Source organism: Macrobrachium nipponense, chromosome 19, assembly GCF_015104395.2.
Source record: "Macrobrachium nipponense isolate FS-2020 chromosome 19, ASM1510439v2, whole genome shotgun sequence".
NCBI lineage: Eukaryota > Metazoa > Arthropoda > Malacostraca > Decapoda > Palaemonidae > Macrobrachium > Macrobrachium nipponense.
The window spans coordinates 38911965-38929873 of record NC_061088.1 but is presented as its reverse complement, the minus strand read 5'-3'; the positions used below and the strand labels follow the sequence as shown (position 1 = coordinate 38929873).

At 38.0% G+C, this 17909-nt stretch overlaps 1 protein-coding gene across 1 annotated transcript in view; it reads right to left on the bottom strand.

Moving 5' to 3' along the window:
• The window catches only part of LOC135211476 (uncharacterized), a 44930-nt gene extending 42873 nt beyond the window's left edge, over positions 1 to 2057 (bottom strand). The window contains exon 1 of the mRNA XM_064244786.1: positions 1958 to 2057. Within this exon, the coding sequence (XP_064100856.1) occupies positions 1958 to 2057 (100 nt within the window). The remainder of the gene's footprint in view (positions 1 to 1957) is intronic.
• Between the last annotated feature and the right edge of the window lie 15852 nt (positions 2058 to 17909).

Sequence of the window (17909 nt, the reverse complement as noted above, 5' to 3'; positions counted from 1 at the left end):
ACGGAACTTATGTGCTTAAGTTAGTTATGAAATCGCTGAGATGCGAGGGCTGTGGTGGAGAGTTTTTTATTCCTTTTAGATAATCATTAATGCCTGGACGTCTGTGTGTTGGGAACACATTTAACTTTAAACTTACTAACCTTTAACAAGTGTTACTGGTTTTATCTTAGTTATGGCAATTTTTGTGCTTATTCAACATTTATTTCATATGAATAGTGTGTTTTAAGCTGGGGGTCTAATAGTGATGGTTTCATTTGTTCCCAGGAATATTTCGAGAGGCCCATGATGGTTTGGGGAAGTTCTGCTCCTGGTTAAATGAGAATTCAAAACGGTCGATGGAAAAAGTGGAAGAGTGACCTATGAAAAAGTGTCATAGACTCGGATAATTTAGTATGACTTAGTTAATGGTGATGGGGAGAAAAGGGATTAAGCTTTGCTTTTCTGTTGGATTCTCCATGTTCTGTTTGATATACCATTTTCTTTTTATGATTATTATTATTCAACATGGTCTTTATTTGAAGTTTGGTTTTGTAATCTGCTTCCTTAATTAATAGTACCATGTTAGATTTCCTAAATAATTTCTAAATATTTGTAAATCCAGGATTTGATTTAGATGCCCTTTTTTAAGGATGAGAGAGAAAGAGGGGAAAAATGTTCTGCATGCTTGATTTCAACCAAGATACCTCTTCGAGGTAAGTTAAAAGACAGTCCTCTTCGAGGCTGTAACAATGTTGGCAGCAGTGGAATCCGAAAGAATGCCTCCGTGGCTTAACTCTAGATAATTAGTAACTAATAAAAATGAATATTGTCACGAAGTAAATTGGGAAGGAGGATCTCTGGCAGGAAGAAAAGAAATGAATTACAAAATAAAGATAGGTTTACTGCAAGACAACCAACATTTAATTAAAGCGTAACACCACATAACACATAAATATGCAAAAATAAAAAATTAAAATAGGTTGATGGATATAAGTGACAAAAAAATAACATGCAATGTAATATGTGTACCAATGAAAAAATATACAGTACACAAAAAAATAGATAAACCTGGAACAAAATTCCAATTCACGTTAACCATTAAAAAATTAATTACAATTTCAACATGGTATGGATAAACGTTACACTTATTAAGACATCTGTTACTTTCACATGGATGCCCCCTCGAGCCTTGGAACATTTACATTAACACAAAAATTCGCTGCAGCAAAAGAAGCGGTTTCTTTATATAATTGCAAAAAGCTTTATGTTAAAAATATTTAAAATTAAAAGAGAAAACACTTTAACAGTGGATACCTAGATTAGGAATAATCATTGAAATAATAATGTGAATACTTGTACTGACAGTAGGTACGTTACACATATCTACACATCACACTCAGGGACTCTGTTTGACCGACACACTATAAGAGTTTGGTGGCACAGTCCATTATCTCCCTGTGCACAATTGGAGGGACAGTGCATACACACACATGTTACACTCCATGACTCTTATTTTACCGACACACTACAGGAGTTTGATGGACACAGCTCCTTTATTTCCCCCACTGTCATGGCCTAGTAGCTATTTTAGTTGAAAATCATACCAACAGGAAAAATCCCTTTCCCAATGTGTGACTATTGTGATGACGTCCAGCCCAATGTTGTCCAGACATTGTCATCACCCATATGTCATTGTTTCATGACCTCATTAAATCACCAAAGAAAACTTCCTGTTGGAAAAAGAGCCACATGGTTCCAATATAACACAGTTTGTGAGTTGCACCATATTGGAGCAAGATTTTGTCATGTATGTGCAGGTTCTAGATGCTTCTTATATGACAGATCGAATGGGCTGTTTGAAGAGCCTATCAGATGATGATCGCCTATGTTATCATTAGCCCCATCCATATTTTGGCATGTAACCTTTCATAGAATTGCCCACTACATAGATAACAAGCAATGGAACCAGAGGTCGCACAGGCAATGTTCTGATGCCTGTGACGAGGAGATGCAGCCAGCCCTTCCTCCTCTCCATCTGAGGAATCTCCAGATTCTGGTGGAAACATTTGCTGTCCCATCCTGAAGCCACTAATGTCATCGCGCCAGCATCATCTCTCCAGCTGAGTTTCTATCCACCTTTCTGTGACATCTTCACACCGTGTCAAAACCACCTCTTCAGCTGAAGCCCCAGCCACAGAGGATATATCACGAACTCACCAGTCACATATTTGAATTGCTCTATCTTCGAACCTGTTCCCCCTATTTATAACTGCTTTTATTTATTTTGATCTGTATCATATTAAATGAAAGTTGAGGGGAATAAATATTTCATTTTTTCAATAAGGTTGTGGATTAATGTTTCATGGTGTGTGTGCTTTTTTTATATTCACTTCCCACCCATATTTCAATTGTTGGTGTCAAATCCATATTGTTAAAGATTGAATAAACTGTAACATTCTTGGAATCGCTACACTACCCGAAGCAAATATCCTTACAAAAACAGCTTAATCTCCTTATGAGCAAAGAAGGTAAGTCCACTGTTCAGGTACTGTACTGAACAGTTTGCTGGTGACAGTTTAAAAGCCAATTAATCCAAGTGTATTGTGCACTAATAGCATCTTAGAGGGCTTAGTCAAGCCTCCTCTCCCGTCCCCTTTTTTATTCCATACTGAAGCCTGTACCCTCTAACAATACCCCTTTCCACTCTCTTATTGAGCATTTCCATGGAGCACAGCAGGGACTCCGTGGTCAATAATGCTCGTCGAGTCGTCGGAGCCGAGCAGCACAGAGGACGCTGCTTGGAGCTGAGCAGGTGCATGAGAGAGAGCTGCAGCCTCGGGGATTGTCGTAAGGGCGATGACCTGTACAGCAACTGACTGCTTGAAGCTCTCGCCATTCGGTTCCGACCTCGGAAAGCAACTTTAGAGACGTGCCAATGGAAATTCCTGCTGGCCATTGAGCACTGGGACTTTTATAGGGCGTATGGAAATACAAGATGCGATGGCACTTCATTGGTTGGGGCCCCCAAAACATGCCCTGCCCCTTGAAGGTGGGACTTGTTTCTTAAAGCTTTCCCTGAAAAGAAGGGGGAGTTCGTTTGCACACTGGCCAAAGATTTGGCCCTTCTCGCGAACATTTTAGGAGAGAAAAGTACTTGGTTAGAAGGTTGGTTTTTTAGAAGGGCAATTAGGATGGAGAGGGAATATGAGACTAGAGGATAATGGAAAAGGGATTGACCTGCATTTTGTTCTCAAGAGGATATGATTTTGGTGGTGAAGTAATTCTCTCTCTCGTTATGGTCGAGTTGTTTGGACAACTGGGAAACTTTTTTTTTTTTTCATGTTTGGTAGACATAGTGAGAAAAACTGTTTACTATGGGTGAAATAAATTAACTTTTTATATACGTTTTTTTTTGTATAAAAATTTTATTACGAATCTGTGACTGGCCTATAGCTCACATAAAACAATCAATATGTATATATGTATATAGTATATATATATATATATATATATATATATATAGTATATATATATGAATATATATAGATAAAATATATATATATTTATATATATATATATATACATACATAAATATATATATATATATATTTTATATATATATATATATATATATATATATATATAATATTATATATATATATATATATATATATATATATATATATATATATATATATATATATATTATTATTATTATTAAAGACGAAATATTGCCCTATAAAAACAGTCTGTGCTCTGTAATGGATGCCTCATGATAAGGTCAATTAATGAAATAAACGAGATAATGAATTTTGAAATGATTCACATTATGAATACATGAATTCCTCTCTTTCCTAATTGCTCAGACATCCACAATAAAACTGACATTTGGAGATTGATGAATCTTATATGACAAAGAATTTTTTAATTAAATCATGGAAAATTAAAATCCCAACTTTCTCTATAAAACAAAAAATGAAGGTTACTTGTCATTGTTGGCATTACTGAATAATAACGCTGTAGCCCGAATATCGGAGGATGTGGGCTCAAAAATGTTTAATTGGACATTCAGGTAATTTTAAATGTGGTTATATGCAGCTTCGATTTACATCAAACTCTGCTGAAAAGCGTTCATCGAAAGTTGCATCTGTGTTGCTTTGTTAGGCCAAAAGGAATACGATTTCGTCCTTGGCCATTTTGTTACATTAATGTCATGTCGTCATAGATCAACGAAAGAGGTGGTAAACATAGAAAGTGATAAATTGCAATAATGCAATAGCTTACTAAGACTAAGGTTTATCATGGGTCAATGACAAACAAAGTGAAAGACATGACAAACTGTGGATCTGGCAATTGGCAGAGAAAGGGACAGAATGGACTATGATTATAGCTGATACAAGGACATTGAAACAGCCATTTGAATATCTTAGGGAATTATCAATCTCTTTTATAAACTTTGTTAATTTGATGTTTTGCTGAGTGCAGAGACCAAGACGAGGGAGGCTCCGTGGATAATGCCCATTACCCTAAACCACTGTCATGTCATTTATCCCTCAGGTTATAATATGCAAGCCTCTTGAAGAGAGGGTCTCAACGCCTTCATCAGATTGACTGAGTCTGGAGTTTGTGATATTCGTGAAGTGTATGTCGGAAGGCGAAGCCTGACGTGTAGTATTATGATTATAAAGTATGGAGGCATACACTCAAGCTTCGGAGACCGTGTCCCAAAGAATACTTGTGAAACAGACAGAGAGGCAGAATACCTTTTAAACTAAGGGAAAATTATAATTTTATCTTCATTTTAATATGATCACTTCATCTAATTAAGGAATTTAATCAAAAAGAGGATTTCTCTTTAACAGCAGCTGTATATAGAATGATACATTCCAGAGAGTCACGTCGTTGCCTGCCAAAGAGAATCAGATTAGTAATGTTTTCCATTGGGTAAAAAGCCAAATAATGATTTACAAAATGAGATGATTTTATACCTATTACCTATGTACAGCTAGAATTCTCCGAAAATGCCAATGTTCAAAATATCGTATCACCCTGATTATATTTCTTACCTTTTCCCTCATTTCATACCCATCTTATAATCAGTTCCTTTCTATCTAGCAAAGATTTTCCTGTCCTCGCTTCTGTCTCACTAAATGAAGATATACAGAATTATTAATGACTGATAACCATCGTAACTAATAGAAGAATTAGGACGCTGATATGTCCAAATCAACGCTGAGAGTCTGTAAAAAATGCGATTGCGCGGTTTGGTGCCCTATTTCCAGGCTGGTGATGACTGCATTTGTTACAACGCCAGTCCACAGAAAACTCAAACTAATCTCTTTTACCCTGCACTGAAGTTTTGGGAATTTTTCGAGGGTTAAGCTCTTCCGTTTTAACTTCCCTTTCTCTTGTCTCAATGACCCTAGGCTACATCTGGGTTTTGGCTGCATGTCGAATCGGCCATACTGAAAAATATGGACGTGGCCATGGGCGTAGCCGGCATAGTTGGGGGAGTCACTCAGGCCATTGGCACCCGCTCCCCCAATGACAGTACATAATTGTAATATTTTTCCTGGAATTATCATACTTTGCTGAACTTTGTATGAAGACTGCGAATTATAATATTCAAGTGCATGTTATGTTCGCTTTCTGAGAAATTGCTCTTATCTATTTGACGTACATTTTTAGCATATAAGATTTTTTGATCGGGAGATTAGAATTTCTCACCTTAGCTGTTCATTGAAATTTAAAGTGACTCAGTAATGGTTTGGCTAGCCGGAAATGAATGATTTGCTTAATCTTTAAATATTTGTCTCTTTTTGGCTTTACTTTTATAAAGAGATATTTATGTACACTTTAATTTCAGCGAGGGAAAATCTGTTTAATTTATTTATATTCCATAAGGCATGCCAGGACTATTTATCATATTCTCAGTATTCCTCCAGGGTCTGCCTTACAATAAATATTTGTTCTATGGTTGATCTAGACGCTCGAAACCCTGTTTGGTAATCCCCTACTATGGTCTTATTGTGTCTCTTCAGTCTATTATATAATAGTTTAGTAACAATCGTATATCCAACAGTTAAGAGACAAATTCCTTTATAATTCCCACATTCCTTTTGAAGTTGACAGCGGTTTAAAGCAAGAATGCGCACTGTCTACGATTTTGTTTAACCTATTGCTGGAATGGGCCATAAGACAAACACCACAAGGTAATGGAGTAGATCTTGGGGAGGCTATGTGTGATAGATTAGCTTATGCAGATGATATCGACTTTGTTGTGAAAGCATACAGGAAACTGATAGAAAAATAAGTATTTTTAGAGAAGCTGGAAATCAAGTTGGCCTGGAATTAATGAGGCTAAAACCAAAATCTTCAAAGTTTCAAGGCAAAAGAGGATACTGGGTAACATCAGGTGTGGAAACATGGAGTTGGAAGCTGTGGAGAATTTCTAATACCTTGAATCAACAGTTACAGCTGAAAATAGAGTAGAGGAAGTGGTAAAACAAAGAATAGTAGCAGCAGCCAAATGTAGTTGGGCTTTAGCCAAAGTTCTCAAGAGCAATATCTTATCAAGGAGAACAAAGGTGAAGGCCTATGCAGCCATTATTAGACCGGTGTTAATGTATGGTTGTGAAACCTGGAGGCTGACAAAGGATCTGGAATGAAGGTTGGAAGTGTTTTAGAATCGAATCTTGAGAAGGATATGTGGATCGGTCTTTGCTGCGGAGATGGGGCAATAGAGGAGATGGCATAATAATGAACTGGGGGAAATAACAAAAGCACCCCTGATAACACGCACAATTATGGCTCAAAGACTGAGGTGGGCAGGGCATGTGGCCAGGGCTCGTGAGGGTAGACTGATAAGCCAGATTACTAGAGGACAACCAGAGGACAGACGACCTCCAGGAAGACCCCATATGAGATGGTCTGATAACAAAAAGGGACATGGCAAAGCTTAAAGTGGATGGTCCAAAGCATAGGTGGGATGTTGCACAGGACCATGGTCATTGGAATATTCTTGAAGCAGCGTCAAAGAGCCATGGAGGCTCAGAGCCAGTGGAGTGAGTGAGTGTATGTTATATCAATGCATAGAGGTAATGATCAGTTTTTGTTTGTTGTTTTCATCTCTCCTTTCCTTCCACCTGCATCGAGTTTCGTGGGTGGAACCACTCGAACATTAGTTAGAGAATGCTGCTTCGGATTATCCATAGTCCTTTTGACCGATTCCATTTCCTTGTTTCATGGGCAATGGCGGATTTAAAGATCTCCCTTTTGTACAGGCAAACGACTTTTACTTTCTCTGTGACTTTTGACCATCGACAAGGGAATTCCGAACTGGCCATCATCAATGAAAGAAGGAACTGGAATCTTTCAAAAGGGTTCATTATTATTCCAGACCCTAATAGCAAGCACATCAAATTCGTCATGGGTTGGAGGTAACTGGAGCTGTAAACAACAACCACCGATTCATTTCATTCAATATCAACTTATGTTTGCTATCGTACAAATCTGTATTCACCAGTTATCCGTATCATAGTCAAACCAAAATTACCATGAACATGTAGTACGTTTTAGATGCTGCCACTTTGCCTAAGTTTGGATGTTGTGTAGATGTCACAACATGCCACCACATCTTTCCATGCTAGGTTCTGCGTATCTAACCTTGAAGACGTAAAATGAACTGAAATCTGAAGAATTGAAATCATTTAGTAAACTGCTTTGATAAAAAAAAGTAGGGCGAAGATAATGTAGTTTCTTATCACCTAAATAAATCATAATAACTCCCAATGTCTAGCCCAGATTCACAGATGAAAATAAATGAAACAATGCGATAAAAAAGAATGCTATTATTGGTTCCTCAAGTGATGGCAGATTAACTCAACCTTGTCCGGAATGGTATTCTGCACAGTGTTTCTGTGTGCACTATAAACCCTGCCATCAGTGCTGGGTCTGATCTCAATGGACATCATGACGCCTTAAGCACTGAAGGTGGGGTGTATATCCGGGTGGTATCCCTAGGGCAGCCTTATATGGGATAATACTGTCCTCTAAATGTGGCTCCATGGTGGGTGGTGGCCTACCTGGAAGATTTATCAATTCTTCTTCTCATGGAGACATTATTTACGTAAAACCTTCTATTGACGACTTAGGCAAGGATAAGAACAAGGAAAATTCTGGTAATTCCTCCATTGTGACTTTGGAGCCATTTTCAAATGATACCCATGTTACTACCATTTTGTATGTGAAACCAGTCCCTTTAGACTGGAATTATGACACTATTTAATGAATTTTGTATATTTGGGAACATTAAAGAATTATGAAATAGACTTCGCAAAAAATATGGTTTATTTGAATTCTGGATATTTTTCAACAATGAATTGAAAGCTCACGGAGCCTACAGAGAGTTCAGGTCAGATTCTATGAATGTTGGCCTTGTAGAGGCGGAAGTGGTCCCTAGGTATCTTGACATTTATAGACCACCAAATGAAACTAAAGGTCCTTGTGGAATAAGCAAAACCTCCAGATCACCAGACCCAGCTAAGTGGTTAATTATTACAACACATGGTGAGAGAGGCAACCTCTTCAAGGTGAAGAGGTTGGTTAGGCAGAAGAACAGCAATGTTGGGAGTCCAGAAGTAACTCGCTTTGGGAGTGATAGTTTTTTAGTTCATACCAAGACAGATGTTCAATTGGTTCTGCTCCTCAATTTGAAGCTTGATCCCGAGGGTATGATAAAAGAAGTAAAACCTCACTATAATTCTAGTTATGCGAAGGGTGTTATTTTTAATGGAGACTTATATGAAATGGACAAGGAAGAAATTTTAGAAATGTGTCCAGATGTGGTTTGGAAGGTTTTCAAAGTGCCCCACTCATCAATACTTATTTTAACATTTGTAAGTTCTTTTTTGCCATCAGACAATGTTCTTGACAGTGAAATTATGAAAGTTCAACCTTATAGATTGAGAGTGCTCCAGTGCTTTAAATGTTTTGGTTTTGGACACTCCTCTAAGGTTTGTACCAGGAATAAACTTTGTGAATCACGAGGAATGTTCTGGACTGGTAATTTGTGTGAACTGTTAGGGTGAACATCAAGCCCATGATAAGAAATGTAGTGCATTCAAGAAAGAACAAGAGGCATTACTAAAATCTATTGCCAAACACATCAGTGTGGGACAGGCCAAGAATCTGTTGGAAAAGAAATCTTATTCAGTTGCCTTGAAGGCACAATAATCGAATACTGCTAATTCTGGGGCCCCTCTGGTGGGGCTCCCCGGGGCCCCTCTGGTGGGGTTTCCCATGCACCCTCTTGTTGGGCACCCTGTGACCCTCCTGATGGGGCTTCCCACGCCCCCTCCGATGGGGTTTCCCCTTGCCTTCCCCGGTGGTCCTTCTCATGTTGCAGAGACTCAGTTCAAGCCAGGGGACCTTGTTGGTTCAAGGGCTCAAGCCGGGTCTCAATATGTTGACAACTTCTCTCTGTCAGGAACATTGCCTGACATTGAGCCCTCACCTGATCCTGACATAACACTGCACCGTGGAGATGACAGTGAGGAAATGGAGGCCATCTTTATTCGTCAGAAGAGGGCCCTTTCTCCCTTTTCACCTCATTCACGCTCACTCAGCCATCATAGGAAAAACAAAAGCAAAACTGAAAGGGCAAGTGAAGGCCCATCATCTAAAAGATCTGTAACACCTAGATCTAGATCAAGAAGTACTGGTAAAACTGATAAGATCTCTTTCACCAGGACACACATTCCTAAATTAGTTGAGAATTTCAAGATCCCTTCATCCTCTAAATAATGGCTCCCATGCAGTGGAACATCCTTGGCTTTATACCAAATAGAGCAAGCTCAGGCTCTGTTTAAGGAACATAATCTATCTGCGATGTGTCTACAGGAGACAAAGTTGGGAGAGCACACTCCCTACTTGGGTTTTGATTATTCATTTCATAGGTCTCCACCCCTGATAGGTGTACGTGATCAAGGAGGCACAAGCATCATAGTCTGGAAGTCGATAATCACAGGGTTGTTCAATTGAACACTGTGTTGCAGGCTTGTGCAGTTCAAAATTTCAATTATAAATGGATCAATATTTGTTCTCTATACCTTGATCCATTATTAGAAAATAGATTGCAGGGTAATCCCCGTCAGCTAGAATTAAATGATCTACAGACATTGATAGACCAGCTTCCTCAACCCTTCATTCTGATGGGGGATCTTAATGCCAAGCACACCCTCTGGGGAGAGCCAAAGTGTGACCGGTGGGGTTTAATAATAGAACAACTGCTTGGCCTAAATGACATCATTTTAATGAATGATGGTTCCCCTACAAGACGTGGTGTTTTTCACAATACTGATTCAGCCATTGACCTCACTATCTGCTCTTCGTCTTTGAGGTTAGATTACCAGTGGGTAGTAGACCAGAATGATCATGGCAGTGATCATTGGCCAATTCACTTAACGTATATGAAAAATATTCCATCTCCATGTTTACCCAAATGGAAGGTAGGAGAGGCTAACTGGAGATTATTCAAAAAATCTACCGAAGTTGATCAGGGGATAAATGATTTTCAGAGCCTAACATCTGCTTATGAGTATTTAATTAGTATATTGTTGTGTGGTACCATGTTGTCTATTCCTCGAACTTCTGGTAAACCTCGGTGTCCTGTATTACCTTGGTGGAGTGATGGATTTGCCTTGAGCCGAAAGATAACAAGAACTTGCTACAAGAGATATCATAGATATCCTTGCTTAGTCAATAAAATTATCTATAAAAGAGCTCTTGCTAAGCAAAAGAAAACATTTAAGTAAGCAAGGGGGGAATCCTTTATTAGATACATAAGTGAATTGAAATATGATTCCCCTATGTCATTAGTCTGGAACAGAATCCGAAAGCTGCAAGAGAAATTTTTCCCATCTCCTTTGCCTATATTGAAAATTGATGGTTTCCTCAAATCTGATTCTGGAGAAATTGTAGAAACCTTTGGTAGGCATTTCTCGAGTATATCTAGTGCCCTACACTACTCCTCTGCATTCAGGAATATTAGGTACAGTACCACGGTTGTTTTGCCTGTTAGTTTAAATTCAGAGTCGTATAATCCTCCTTTCACCATGAAAGAATTAGATCATGCAATCTCGTTATCTTCCCCAACATCTCCTGGGGAAGATCATATACTGTACACAATGATTTTTAATCTGCATAAAAGTACAAAACAATTTCTTTTAAACATTTTAAACAGTTTTTGGCTTTCAGGAACTTTGCCAGTCTTGGAAGATATCTATTATTTTACATGTTTTAAAACCTTTTAAAGATTCCTTCGTTCCTAAGAATTATAGGCCAATTGCTCTAACTAGTTGTGTTAGCAAGATATATGAGAGGATAGTCAATGCTCGACTTGTGTGGTATTTGGAGTCAAAGAATCTCTTATCTAACCGGCAGTTTGGCTTTAGAAAAAATAGAAATACTTCTGACCCTTTGATGTTCCTTACTCGGGAGATACAGAATGCTTATGCTGTGCAAAATCAGACTATTGCAGTGTTCCTACGACACTACCTGGTGAATGGGTATCCTTATGCAACTTGTTGACTGGGGAATTGTGTGTAATTTGTTCTATTGTCTTAGTTTTTTTGTCAGAACGTTACCTGAAAGTAAGAGTGGGCTCTTAGATTTCTTATGCTTAGCCTCAAGAAGAATGGTTACCTCAGGGAAGCGTCCTTAGTCCAACACTCTTTAATGTACCTGTCATCGGTCTACTAGAACAAGTTCCTGTCGGGGTGGCTTGTCAAAAATCCAGATTGCTATTAATGCTGCAACATTATGGACCAGTGCTAAAGGGTTAAAATTTTCACCAGAAAAAAACCAAAGCTATATGATTTTGTCGATTAAGAGGAGTGGAAGAGATCCCTACGTTGTTTTTAAATGATTCCATTTTACCTTATGAAGATAGCATTAAGTATCTAAGCGTTACATTTGATAAGAAATTAACTTTTACTCAACATGTCAGTGAAGTTGTGCGTAATGTGAAGCTTCATCTTAATATTCTTAAAGTAGTGTCAAATTTTAATTGGGGGCAGATCGAATCACCCTTTTGAGGATGTACCTGGTTTTATGCCTAAGCAAAATTGATTATGGTTGTCAAGTTTATGGTTGTGCATGCAAGACAACACTGCAGAAATTAAGTGTTGTCCATAATATGGCTTTACATATTTGTACAGGAGCCTATAGAACTTCACCAGAGGAAAGCATATATGTTGAGTCAGGTTTTCCCCCACTACTTATCCATAAGGAGGAATTAGGCTTGAGATGCATATCAAGAGTACTTACGTCAAAGGTGAACCCCAACTATAAGTACATTAAAGAACCAACTGATAGAGCCCCAAATAGACCTAGACTGCCAAAGCTGCTTGAAGTTCAATTAGCAAGGTCTGCCACCGAGGTGGGATCACTTCCTCATGCAGTAGCTGAAATTTTGCCCTCAAAGTTTCCTCCTTGGAATAGACTGTACTTTGAGATCAGCCCAATTAGGGTGATCAGTTGAAGGCAAATTTCTTGGATCATTCTTCTGAACATGGGATTCTTATATATATATACTGATGGCTCGAAGGGTTCTGTTGGTGTTGGTTGTTCTGTAGTGACAAGTGATAATATCATTAAAAAGAAGCTTCCATCTAATTCCTCTGTTTTTACAGCTGAACTGCTGGCAGTTCTGATTACTCTTAAATATATTTTTTATAGTTCTTGTACTAACAAGATTTTTACCATTTTTACAACTCTTTGAGTGTTTTATCCGCTCTTAGAAGCCTGGTCTCTTGCCACCCTTTAGTGCAAGAGGTACAAAATTGGCTTTATCTTTTAATTAATAGAAGAGGTTTTCTATTAGGTTTTGTTGGACTCTGTCCAATGCTGGAATTGTTGGAAATGAGCGAGTCGACGTTGTAGCTAAGGCTGCAACTAGGTTTAGGCACATTTCCAACATGGGCGTCCCTGATTCTGATTTTAAAAGCACCATTCAATTTTATTGTAGAGACCAGTGGCAGGCCCACTAGTCTACTTTAGATAATAATCTTAAATTAAAGTCGATTAGGCCTACTGTTCATCCTTTTCCTCATAGCCGGATGGATAGAAGGTCCAAGATAATTTTAGCTAGATTGCGTATTGGCCACACTAAATATGTATACTCACAGGTATCTAATGATTGGAGGAGCGGACAGGCAGGTTCCTCACTGTTCCACCTATCATGTGGATTTGACTGTGGTGCATATTTTGGTGGAGTGCCCTCATTTTGAAAACAAATGTAGAGCTTGTTTGCTGGCAAATAAGACTCTTGCCGATATTTTAGGTGAAGGTGCTCAGGCAGAGCAAATTGACATCTTTAAGAAATATTAATCTTTTTTACGAATTGTAATATTATTCTCTTAATTGCTTTAGGTTTCTTGTTTGACTTTTATGAATTAAAGAATTGTATGTTGGATCTGTTGTGTGCATATTTGTATCTGTGATAATGTCTTTATTTTAAAGATATATATGCACTGAATGGCCACTCGGCTTCTGCACTTGCCTATGTGCCAAAAATTTTATAATCTAATCTGTAACGTTCCAGTACATTTTTTTTTTTTTATTTCAGTGGGAATAATGTCAATAAACTACAATTACATACTTTTCGCTTTTCATTTGCGCAAGAGCTGGAAAAGAAAAACAGAGAAGAAAACAACTCACGACCGATGCTAAGTAGTGACAAGTGATAATATCATTAAAAAGAAGCTTCCTCTGTTTTTACAGCTGAACTGCTGGCAGTTCTGACTACTATTAAATATATTTTTTATAGTTCTTGTACTAACAAGATTTTTACCACTTTTACCGACTCTTTGAGTCTTTTATCCGCTCTTAGAAGCCTGGTCTCTTGCCACCCTTTAGTGCAAGAGGTACAAGATTGGGTTTATCTTTTAATTAATAGAAGAGGTTTTCTATAGGTTTTGTTGTGGGCTCTGTCCAATGTTGGAATTGTTGGAAAATGAGCGAGTCGACATTGTAGCTAAGGCTGCAACTAGCTTTAGGCACATTTCCAACATGGGCATCCCTGATTCTGATTTTAAAAGTACCATTCAATTTTATTGTAGAGACCAGTGGCAGGCCCACTGGTCTACTTTAGATAATAATCTTAAATTAAAGTCGATTAGGCCTACTGTTCATCCTTGTCCTCATAGCCGGATGGATAGAAGGTCCAAGATAATTTTAGCTAGATTGCGTATTGGCCACACTTAATATGTATACTCACAGGTATCTAATGATGGGTGGAGCAGATTGGCAGGTTCCTCACTGTTCCACCTATCATGTGGATTTGACTGTGATGCATATTTTGGTGGAGTGCCCTCATTTTGAAAACAAATGTAGAGCTTGTTTGTCTGGCAAATAAGACTCTTGCTGATATTTTGGGTGAAGGTGCTCAGGCAGAGCAAATTGACATTTTTAAAAAATATTAATCTATTCTGTGAATTGTAATATTATTCTCTTAATTGTTTTAGGTTTCTTGTTTGACTTTTATGAATTAATGAATTGTATGTTGGATCGCTTGGCTATGTGACATAAATTTATAATCTAATCTGTAACATTCCAGTATAGTTTTGTTTTTTAGGTTTCAGTGGGAATAATGTCAATAAACTACAATTACATACTTTTCGCTTTTCATTTGCGCTAGAGCTGGAAAAGAAAAACAGAGAAGTAAACAACTCACGACCAATGCTAAGTTGGCTTAGATAGGATTATAGTCCTTTTACCCCCTGCGTCGAAAGACCATTATAGAGGATTTACCTTGAAAGAAACCAGGAAAAATCAATCGCATATATTAGCACTAAATGTCAAGATCAAAATATCTCCTCCCCGTATATATACGTACTAAACGGCTTAGGCAGCGTTGGTGCGCTACATATATATACGTACTACATGGTTAAAGGGTTAAGCCTTAGCCCTAGTGAGGCTTACTTCTAGGGATGCCTCTCGACTTAGCAAGAGCCCCGCTTCCCTCCCGCTAAGACAGCTCCAGAGGAAGAACTCACTGAAGGGGATAAAGAGTCCCCATCAAGGGATCAGCCTCCTAGGAAAAATTTGGCCCCACCCATATGGCTAGTGCCTTTCCCTGAAATGCTCCTCAGCCTGGCAGGAGCTAAGCCCCCCCCTCCTGTGCTGGCATATCTGGAGGAGATTTCTCCCTAAAGAGTTTGCCTTCTTGAGAAGCCAATGAGTTCATCAAAGTCTGAACTGGACACTAAAATTAGCATCTGCTGCCTGCCAAAATAAAAAGTGGGTTCTCGCACTACTTACATTTATTTATTTCTTAAGGTAAGTCATGTCCATTATGAATTGAAACAATATTGAACAATTTACACATAGAAAGAGCAAAACTTATTCCACGATGTCATAACTTACTTTCATTAAGTCTTTGAAGATCCTGAATTTTAGATGCAACGTTCAAAATCTTTCTTTTAAAAAATCTTCTTGACTCTAACACAAAATTTTAATCAGACTCTAGAACTCAATCACTGTGACACGTAACAGTTTTAATTTCATAAGGCTCATCATATCTGGAGCTCTCGAACATACTTCATATCTTTATCTGTTACTGTTGTACACCTTTATATGAAAAATTCATATTTATCTATTCAACAAAGAATATCTAATTGGTCTTGTATGTAATCTAAGGTTGGGTATCCACCCACAACCGTTCGATGGATGAGCGCCCACACATTAAGAGCAGAACTGTCAGTCAGACAGTCAATTTGAGGTTATTACCTTTATTTCTCTCCTAGCCTTCGTCATGGCAACACTATTAGTCTGGGGGAACACAGAGATTTGTATTACATTTCAAGTACAAAAGGTTTGGTAGCTAAACTCATTAGCTGGTGTGACAGGGATCTCCGAATGGTCATTCTTAAGTAATGCCGTTGGTGCGTTGAGTAGTTGAACTGCCCCCCAAAACAGGTTTAAATTACATTCTGGAGTATATCAATCAAACCTGTGATAAAAGTTTCGTTTTGGCACTGTAATTAGAAATGTGCCATTCTTAAATGGTGCAATTGGTGCAAAATACATTTAGGAAGGGCCCAAAGGGGGCGCCACTGTCACTGTCACATTTAAATCACAATATGAATATATCAATGAAACTTTGTGGAAATATACCTTAGAGCTTTCTGATGAAGGTTCAGTAATTCTTAAGTGTCAAATGTGGTGCAAAAGCCATTTAAGAACGACCTAAAAAGGGCGCAATTTTTTGCACATTTAAAACAGATGAACAAAAGTCCAAATAACGAATGTCAACAGTTCTGCACGTTTGTCATCAATTACAAACTTATTGACATATTCATGGATATTTCTCACAGCAATTATTGTCTTTTTCTGTGGAAAGTCATCTTTTTTTTCTGTTCAGTATTAGAAGTTTTATTGGCTGCAAGCAAGACTGCGCTCTTGCATGAATGATGATACTTAGCTTCTTTTGCCACCAGGTCTACACCAACGACTGTCACAAAGACAGTTGTATCCTGAAGTAGTTCAACAGCCTCTTGAATCCTCTGTCCTGCTTCTGTTTCACATGATCCAAAAAGTTCAATAGCCCCAAGTCTTTTCTTTCTCTGTTGATTACAGAATATACAAGTGAGAGGAAGAATTCCAGATGATGAGGGTTCAGCATCATCATTTACCTTGCATTGGAAAATTCCTGTCACTAGCGTCAGATGGTCTATGTCCAGAAGCTGATGCTGTGGATGTAACGGCTATGAATGTCTGGTAGCAGGATACATGATAACCATCATTCTCATCTGGGCTTTCGGGCAATCTGACAACCAAGTCATAATAAACCGATTTCTGAAATTGGGCTTTTGCACACCTCTTCTCAGTTAGGGATTGCACAGCACTCCAGTTCTTCTCATAGAAGGGTAAAGCATCACAGCGTTGTTTATTCTCCAAGGGATTCCCAGCACGAGAATACACCTGTTACGCCTGGCGCCAGGAACAGCATTGTTGGCAGGATCAGAACTCCATAATACCTGAAATTAAAAGGGCTTTCTTCTAAGCTAGAACATATTCTATATAGCTACATTAATGACTAATTTTCATGTGAAAATAAACAGCTCAAGAAAGACATTTTAAATTCATTTCACATAATAATCCAGCAACGTGTAGAACACGCTCAGCTCTCAATTTGGAGACACTCGAAAAAAGATCTCAAACCCTTAATATTTTAAATAACCCATAAACTCACAAAGATCTTAATATGATAGTAGTAGGTTATCAAAATTTAAACTTAATTGCAAAATATTACCTAAATTGTGTTCTGTTACTCTGCCCAAGGCAATAATTTAACCTTATCTGGCTAACCTCCATACAAAGCAAAGTTGCCACTATACTGGTATTATGTAACTCTAATTTTCATAACAACGAGCACCTGAAAAGAAAAGGCACAATTAGTACTGTCATTCTAAAACTGAATCGCTTATATATTCAGTTGAAACAACAGTAGTGATAAGATAAACAATACTAACCAGTCAACACGAACAACACATCATCATTCTTGATTCCTCAGTGATTAAGAAGCTTGTTCCCCTCTTTGAACAATTATTATGCATCCATCCCCTGTATATAGGCTAAACCATACCCCTACCTTATGTTAATATCTTTCATACAGCAAGCTCACAGTAGACTGGTGTGGCCACATGTGGAGGAGATGACATGAGTGAATATATAGGTCTAAAGAAAGGGAATATAGGCCTTTTCAATGTGCTAATAATAACACCCTCTTTAGGCCGTTCTTAAATGGGTTTTGCACCAATTATGAAACTTAAGAACTGCTGATCCTTTATAAGGAAAGTCTGAAGGATATTTCTACAAAGTTTCATTAATGTATGTAAGACGTGTTTTAAATGCGCAAAAAAATATCA